Source organism: Sinocyclocheilus grahami, unplaced genomic scaffold (genome assembly GCF_001515645.1).
Source record: "Sinocyclocheilus grahami isolate Dianchi unplaced genomic scaffold, SAMN03320097.WGS_v1.1 scaffold1198.1, whole genome shotgun sequence".
In the NCBI taxonomy this organism is placed as follows: domain Eukaryota; kingdom Metazoa; phylum Chordata; class Actinopteri; order Cypriniformes; family Cyprinidae; genus Sinocyclocheilus; species Sinocyclocheilus grahami.
Window position 1 is genome coordinate 155,329 of NW_015506377.1, and position 9,515 is coordinate 164,843.

The 9,515-nt window shown below is 37.0% G+C and overlaps 1 protein-coding gene across 2 annotated transcripts in view; it reads left to right on the top strand.

The window, feature by feature from the left end:
- Nucleotides 1–9,515, top strand: part of LOC107567927 (SEC14-like protein 1) — a 121,778-nt gene that overhangs the window by 10,484 nt on the left and 101,779 nt on the right. For both annotated transcript variants that reach the window (XM_016253729.1, XM_016253730.1), the window contains exon 2: nt 1,809–1,898. In XM_016253729.1, the coding sequence (XP_016109215.1) occupies nt 1,836–1,898 (63 nt within the window). In that variant the 5' untranslated portion in view covers nt 1,809–1,835. The remainder of the gene's footprint in view (nt 1–1,808; nt 1,899–9,515) is intronic.

A 9,515-nucleotide genomic window follows, 5' to 3' on the forward strand; every position in this document is an offset into this window, starting at 1 on the left:
CCTGTGAGGTGGATGGATTATCTCGGCAAAGGAGAAGTGCTCACTAACACAGATTTAGACAGATTTGTGAACAATATTTGAGAGAAATAGGCCTTTTGTGTACATAGAAAAAGTCTTAGATCTTTGAGTTCAGCTCATGAAAAATGGGGGCAAAAACGAAAGTGTTTTTTGTTCAGTGTAAATAAACTGACCTTGACCTTTTGCCACGTCACCAAGGGAGCGAAATCTGATGCGCTCATTTTCTCAGACGCTTGCAGAAAAAGGCTTACCAAAACAAAGTTACTGGGTTAATCTTTTTCGTGTTTCCTTGGTTGGTAGATGCACCGGCGACCTGATTATAGCACTTAAAACCTGGAAAAGTCAGATTTTCATGATATGTCACCTTTAAACTCTTGACACCATTTGAGATAAAGGGATCAAACCAACTGTAAAATATTCAGAATATTATTCCCTATAATGCACAAGGCTTGTTTTTTTCAGAATATGCCTATTATTTTTATATACGGTACTGAAACCATATTGTTTGTTTAATATACTGTACCTACTGGTGCCAGAGTTTAATGAATTTAAGTAGGTAAAGTATATTAAACATCAAAAATATAGATTCAGTATCGTATATAAAAACAGGAAAGGCATAATCAGAAAAAACCAAGCCTTGTGCATTATAGGGAATAATATTTAGAGATTTTTACAGGTGGTTTGACACCTTTAGATCAAATGGTGTTTAATGGATTTATATTATTGCATACATTAAAAGTTGTAAAATTATTATAAAACACATAGAATGCTAATTCCAAAAACGGAGCCTTGTGCAATAACAGGGATGTTTTTCTGAACATTTTAGTATAATAATAATGGTAACACTTTACAATAAGGTTCATTAGTTAACTACATTAGTTAACATGAACTAATAATGAACTGCACGTATACAGCGTTTATTAATCTTTGTTAATGTTAATTTCAACATTTACTAATACATTATTAAAATCTTGTTAACATTAGTTAATGCACTGTGAACTAACATTAAAAACTCTATTTTTTTTTTCTAAATTTAGCGTAGATTAGTAAATACAGTAACAAATGTATTGCTCATGGTTAGTTCATGTTAGTTAATATATTAACTAATGTTTAACTAATGAACCTTATTGTAAAGTGTTACCATAATAATAATAATAATTCCTTACATTTATATAGCGCTTTTCTGGGCGCTATTGGTTTTATAGTGTCATGTAGTTAAATTGTTTAATTTATATATATATTTTTTTTTCTAGAAATTAAACCTTGTGCAATGTAAAGGGCATATATTTATGTCTATCTGAGTTAGTTTGGGCTCAAAACATAACAGGCGCAAAGATTTTAATTGGTATGAAACCGAATGTCTAATGAATGTCAAACGTCAAACTAACTTTACCGCCGTAATGACAAGTTGTTTCTCGGTTTAGACCGCGCATGTTGAATTATGATTATTTTATGTCACTATCATTTTGTTTTACACAGATCACACCCAAAACATGCTAGTATATATAACGTTAGTATCATCCAGTTTAATGTCGGTATAACTCACACAAATGTTTTTTTTATTATTATTTATTTATTTATTAGTGATAGCAGTAGTTATTGTTCTAGACCACAGTGTTTAGATGGTATATGATATTATTGGCAGTAATATAGCTGTTTTAGTTCATAATTGGGTGTCTTGTTTTTTCTTTCTTTATAATATTACTAATTCTGAGAAATCAGGCCAAATCTGCTGGGTTTATTGCATAAAATGGAATGTATGATTGCTTTCCTGTTTTTTTTCTTTTTAGGTTCTCGGCACCGTTGTTGGCTCTACCATGGTGCAGAAGTATCAGTCCCCAGTGAGGGTGTACAAACATCCTTTTGAACTGGTCATGGCAGTAAGTTTGAACCACAGTCTTAACACTCAATAGCATATTCTGTTTTGGCAGTCTATACACATTAGGGGTTGCATCAACTAGTCGATTTCAATGCTCTGCCATGACGCTGTAAGCTTTACGTCGACTAGTCGCTGGTCCTATAGAGAGCGCAACAGGATAAGAAATCTTTGAAGGACTTCCACATTTACGCTCCGTTTCCAAACAGTTCAAATGACAAATAAATGCATACTCTGAAAGCGCTCCACAAGACATGTGATTATATTACTGGATGCTCTAAATTGAACGGGAGAATGCACATTTTAAACAGCTTATTGTACAGGTAAGTTAATCACCGTTCTAATCGAATGCGCTGCTGCACTGTAACGCACACACATAGGCTACAGACAGTAGCGCATACATCACACACAGAATCATTCAGCGCGGAAATTTATTGTCAACACTGTTCTGTGATTTCTCAAAAAAATAGCTTTAGAAACTGATAAGTTCAAGCATATATTTCTTAATAACTAAATTCCACAGCTTCACTACTAGTAGAGAGACGCTGCCAAGTAGAATTAATTCACACACGCAATCGCTCTCACTAATGCATTCATATTAATGTAATCTTTACTGCGCTGCTTTCTGTATCTGATTTAGAATGAGCAGAAATCTGTGAGAAATATAACGACCCAAAGACAAAAGAACTGATAAAAAAAGCTGTTATAGGAGCAACAGCCATGTGGGCAGTGCTGTGTCATATGCCATAGCTGTGCACAAGGTGTTTGTCACAGCTCCAGACTTATTTGTTCATTAATGACATCATCAGCGACTAGTCGACTTCGACTCGACTTTCATCACATAAAAGTCGACTTCAAAAAATCAGAAGTCGTTCAACCCCTAATACACATGAATGTGGAAGGAGTTTGTATTCTGTTTTACAAAGTTTACTATACAGGGGGTTGCAGTAGTCCATTTGCAGGTTTAAAGATTAATAACATTCATATGCACATTTTTCAATGTATGTAATATGTAACAGTACAGTACAGTTTGTCACCCTGTAGGCATGTTGAGACCTGTGGGTAGTTCTCATTTGCAGTATGCAACAGCTGGGCCTCATGGGCCAGTTTCCATTACACTCTGCCTTTCAATAGCCTTTCATATGGTTTGCTAATTCCCCACTTTCATAGTTTTCCACTTTTAGTAACTAGTTACTAGGGATGTGCTGATACGAGTATCGGTACCGAACGGTTCACGGGGCAAATTCCAAATGGAAGTGATGATCCCTATCCCCTTGGAGTGGGGATTTTGGAGTGAGCAGTGTATTTATGCCATTGATTTATGCTGATGGACACATTGCTGCGTTGTCACGGGAACATGCCAGCTGGAGATAATGAGGAAATTATGTCGCTGGCTTTGCCAAGTGCATTCCAAACGACTACATAATGGCACGCACGTGCCCCGCTCACTCCAAAGTCCCCACTCCAAGGGGATAGGGGTGATCACTTCCATTTGGAATTTGCCCCGTGAACTGTTCGGTACCGATACTCGTATCGGCACATCCCTACTAGTTACCAGTATTGTTATCTCTAGATTAGTAGCAAATAGGGATGTAACAGTACATGTATTCGTACCAACAATTTTTGGTACGGTCTTTCGGTTCGGTGCACATGTGTACTGAACAAATCATTCAATTTTTCAGGAGATTCAGACAATACATGCCGATTTGGTGCTCTATGACATGGCTAGACAGATCGTTGTAAAGATGCTTTAGTTATGATGGCAGTGCGGAGCGCGAGTAAATCTTTTATGAAACAAGTTATGACAGCCACTGTGTAAATGATTATATTTCAAAAACATTTTATTGTAAAAGTTTACATTTATTATTTTATTTATTGTAATTTTATCATTTAAAAACGTTTGCATACAATTTTTTGATTTGAGTGTTGATTATTATAGTTAAAAATAAATAGTAATTAAATTTAAGTTTGGGCTCTGTTGTTAATTGTAACCTTATAGTAATGTAAAAGGGCTCCCTATAGTTTAGAGCAGAAGCTGATATTTTTTTCCTTAAGAAAATTTTAATTATAATTGAATTTATTTTAAAAAGTGCAATTTGTTGAGTAAACCATTGTTTAATAAAATAAAAAAGCAATTTATATTTAGTTTTTTTATTCCTGCTGTACCGAAACCATACTGAACCGTGATGTCAAAACAGAGGTACGTACCAAACCTTCACGTTTGTGTACCGTAACACCTAGGGATGTTCCGATCAGGGATTTTTGCAGCCGATACTGAGTACCGACTGATTTCTTGTCATGGTGATCGGCCGACACCGATGCCGATTCTGATGCTTCAAGCTTTATTTAGACAGTTTCATTGGGCGCACACGCCTGGCCCAAAGTTAGCTTCCGATCTGTGTTTGTTTATCAGTCTGGCTATGGTGCCGGCTACAAACGCAGTTAAGTTAAGGTGATGAGTAGACTGAAGTTGGGCTCAGGTGGTTGTGCTGTGGGATGTGTTTCCCATACATTTATTTATTTACATATTTTGCTCATCGAAAATAATCTACTCTAGAGGACTGTTATTGATTCTATTTGGAAGTCTACCGGAAGTTATGTTAGGGCCATAAAAGCGCGCATGCGCACTGCAGTAACGTTTGTTTATGTTGTTGCCGTTGAAACAGTCTAATAATGTTATATAAATAATCACAAAGATTATTCCTTATACAGTGAACATTTTAATATGCCTTTAAAATGGGGTTTATGCATAACATTATGTATATTGTTGTGGAACAAACAATGGTCTTTTTCAAAGTTGTCAAAAAAGCTCAAGAAGTAGAGTTCCAGATGTCAAAATAAGACTTTATTGAGCACAGCAACAAAGTCGAGATGACAGCTGCTACATCTGAGTCTTTGTCCGTTCAGGCACCCATATTTATACCCCTTTCCCTTACCAAAGTTGGTAGTTCCGTTTTTTTTTATCGGTTATGCCTGTCTGGTTTGCCACAATTTATTACTAGCACACCTGGTCCATCTTTTAATGGTGGAATTTGGCCAAATCAACCATTTTTTTTAAAACTTTCAGTTTGCCGCTTCCCATTGGTTGGCAGTGGTCCCATGAGACAAACCATTTTTTAAAAACTTTCATTTTGCCGCTTCCCATTGGTTGGCGGTGGTCCCATGAGACATACATCAAATCTGTTTACTCCTTACTGTCAACTTCTGGAAATCACCCAAAGTTCATTGGGTTACTCAAGTTCACTGGTACAATCCCATGTAAACCACTGACACTGCCCAATTGGAAGGGCCCTCATACATACAATCTTCATTAAGACATCCAGTATTGGGAACAACTCAACATATTGATTAGTATATTGATTACTTTCATGATTATACATAATATTTTGAGTAAGATAATACCATATTGAGTAAATAACATAATATGTAATAGAATTACACAATAATATCAGGATACTTAATATAAGACAAAAATAAATACAAACAAAATGGAGCAGTCTGATGTAACCCACGAGGTTTATTTAAACATTATTCAATAGTAAACTGAAGGACAAAATAAACATTAATAATAAAAAAAACTTTTAAACTCCTAAAATAACTAATTTTAGTAGTTTGATGCAGCTCATTGGGGTTAATTTAACATTGTCCAATGTTACACAGCAAATTTGAAAGTGGTAAATTAACACTCACAGTGAGAAAATTAACACTTTTTCGGGGTTTATATAGGTCCACACTAAATAGTTAAACTAACACTTTAAATAGTGTTACTTTTTTTTCACTTGCATAGAGTAAAAACAACACTGTAAGTGTTCACCGTTAACACCGTTAGTGTTTTCCCTCCCCCTCATTTACACCAAGTTAGTGTTGAAACTACACTACGTGTGTCAATATCTTAACACCAAGAGACTTATTTCCACACTAATATAGTGTTCATACAAACCCTGATTATGGTAATTAAGTGTAATCTGTATTCGACTAAAAATACCTGTGCATTGTGTAAAAAAAAAAAAAAGTCAACACGCTGTATCAGTTTGAAATTTTATTTTTAACACAGATGTAACTATTACACCAACACAAAAGGGGGAACAATATATTCACCATCATCTGACCCATATAAACACTGCAGATCAAAAGGCCTGTAGAACAAGCTGTTGGCTTTTGATACCAGGGCTTCATCGTAGGACAGGTTGAAGACATATAATGACAATGTGAAATGATAAATGCATAATAAGAAAAAAAAACTATATAACACCTCTTAACCCAATACGTGCCAAACAAAACCAGTTGATCTCATGCTTTGTGTATTACAGTGAAAGGAAAACGTCATTAAATTAATTCTCAACCCCCCCCCCCCCCCCCCCCCCACACACACACAGAAAAAATTTATAAATACAATTTGCTGATACACCCTCAGCCAAATCAAGCTATGTGACTGACTGACTTCATTAGAACACAAACAAAGAGTTGTACTTGGACATCCGAGATCTGTAGGTCAACATAATGCAAGTGAACACGTGCAATCAGTTAGAGTCCAAAAGGAACATTTAGACACATTATGCCAGTTATTTTCAATCCCTGTCCTGTGGACCCACTGCTCTGCATGTTGTATGTCTCCCTTATTCAACAAACCTGATTCAGATCTTCACCTCATTAGGTAAGAGCTCCATGAAATAAACTAAAGGGTTAGTTCACCCAAAAATGAAAAATTTGTAATTTACAGAAAAGGTTGTTACCCACAGGTTGTTCCAAGCCTGTATACATTTCTTTGTACTGCTGAACACAAATAAATTTTGAAGAAAGTTTGTAAACAGGCCACTTTGTACAGACATTAACTATCATAGTATTTTTTTATTTTGTTCCTACTATGGAAGTCAATGGCTGCCCAAAGCAGCCAATTTACAAACTTTCTTCAAAATATCTTCCTTTGTGTTCAGCAGTACAAAGAAATGTATAGAGGTTTGGAACAGTAAATGATGAAAAGAGTAAATGACAATTTTCATTTTTGGGTGAACTATCCCTTAAGTGTGTCAGGTCAGAGAAACAAAATGTGCAGAGGGGTGAATCCCAAGGACTATGATTGAAAACCACTGCATTTAAACATTCACAATGACTTTGCAACAGTATTGCTAGTTTTACCTTATGTTAATGCACAAGTCTGTCAACAGCCTCTGTTGGACTGATCTTAGTCGTCTTCCTCCCTGGAGAAGAAGGCAGGAGATGCAACAGCAGCAGGACATGTGACATGTCATCGTCCCAATCTGAATGAGTAGATGTTTAGGGGGTGGTGGGCGACTTAAGATAAAACAAAAACAAACATTTAGTGCTCACAATAACAAGAAACCAGAGAAAAAAATATGAAATTGACATCCTCACAAATCATGCCAACTATTGCCAGATCCTTGTCCACCTGCTGCATTGAGAAGACACCGAATTTCTGCTGTCGATGTAATACACTGGGCTTCATTGATGATCTTTTGCTTGAATGCCGTCTCCCACCTCTCGAGAAGCTTGTTGGATGTTTCAGCATTGAATAGCAGAGCAAAGTCCTGATTTATCCAATGACAAAGCATATTACAAGATTTCTAAGATGTTACTTTTTCATCCTTTACCACCAAAATAAATAGTGTGTGCATGTTGTTTTGATAGACTAAGACATCATGAACGTGCAAATGAGTCAAACATAGTAATGTATTTACTTGAATTCTTTCAAAATCTATCACTGGCATGTACGAGCGAGAGTGATAAATCTATGAACAAATGAGTCCAAGTAACAATCATGTCAAAGAGTAACCTTATAAGATACTTAACAAAAAGCAGGTATATCTAAAACACACTTATAAAACATGCATGTGTCATTATAAATCAAACTTGCTTTGATATGAGATAAAATTAATTGTTGCTTTTGATAAAACGAGCTCTTTTTTATCATTAATTTTTTTTTAACCATTTTATAGCATATGAATGATTGAACCCTTCTCTGTGGACACACTGTTTTAGATGTAGTGAGAAGACAATAAGTGTCATAGATTTGATATCATAACAATACAATTTGAAGGGGATAATTGTGTTAAATACATTCTATTATTAATCCCTCATAACAGTTACAATTGAAAATATTTTAATTTTTAAACCTAATAGCAGTTACAATTGCTGGACGTGTTTTGTCCCATGTCTCAAGAATCAGTGAGAAACATCTAACAGCAAATAAAACAAAAGTGTAACGAAACTGTGCTACTTGTTTCAGCTGAGTAGCGTGAACTACAAGCAAGCAAACTGGTCCGAGCTCAGAACAGGTTTACTCGGGAAAGCAATGTTGATAGAATAAGGTTACTGCGAGATCTATTGAGAAGCTTTCAAATTCTGCACATTGTTCTTAGTAATTTAGTCAAGTCACCTTTATTTATATATAGTACTTTTAAAAATACAGATTGTGTCAAAGCAACTGTACAGCATTTATTAGGAAAATAGTGTGTCAATAATGCAAAATGACAATAGTAAACACTAATTTTTCAGTTAAAGGCAGTTCATCATTGAATTCAGTGATGTCATCATCCAGCTCAGTTCAGATTAAATAGTGTCTGTGCAATCAAGTCAACGATATCGCTGGAAAGGAAGTGTCCCCAACTAAGCAAGCCAGAGGCGACAGCGGCAAGGAACCAAAACTCCATCAGTGACAGAATGGAGAAAAAACCTTGGGAGAAACCAGGCTCAGTCGGGGGGCCAGTTCTCCTCTGGCCAAACGAACCAGCAGTTCAATTCCAGGCTGCAGCAAAGTCACATTGTGCAGAGGACTCAACCGGTTCCTGTGGTATTGTCCCTTTGGCCGTCTGAGACAAGGTCTTTACTGGGGATCTGTCTCTGGGGCTCATCTAGTTGTCCTGGTCTCCGCTGACTTTCAGGGCTGTAGAGGTCCTCTCTAGGTGCTGATCCACCATGTGGCCTGGATGCGTACTGGATCCGAGTGACTGCAGTGACCATCTGATCTGGATACAGACTGGGTCTGGTGGCTACGGTGACCTCGGAATAAGAGAGAAACAGACTAATATTAGCGTAGATGCCATTCTTCTAACGATGTAGCGAGTACATCGGGTGTTATGGTAAGTGTTCCCGGTTCCGGTTGACCTAATTACTGCAGCCTAAAAATCCTTTAACGGATTTGAATATTAGAAATGTGTCAGTGTGTTATGTGTAAGCCAGGTTAAAGAGATGGGTCTTTAATCTAGATTTAAACTGACCGAGTGTGTCTGCCTCCCAAACAATGTTAGGTAGGCTATTCCAGCGTTTGGGCGCTAAATAGTAGGATGACAGGATGGCGGCGCGTTCACACGCTGCGGCTTCTCTTCTCCCGACAGAAAGGTGTTTTCGTGTTTTTTGTCTTGTGAGTCGCTGTGTTTTTGTACATATTTCGTCACGTCTATCTGTCTCTAAGCACGCATACAGTCATGAGTTTCTGCTCGATGTCGGCAGAACCACATTTTTAGAGTTAAACTCTGCACATGCCGAAGAGCTGCGGGATCTCGGTCTGCTCCGGAGGCCCACACCATCACCGACCCCCACTACTGCATCTCGCCCACAGCGGAGGCGCCACAAGCGGCGTGAGAGGAAGCAGAAGAGGGGTAAG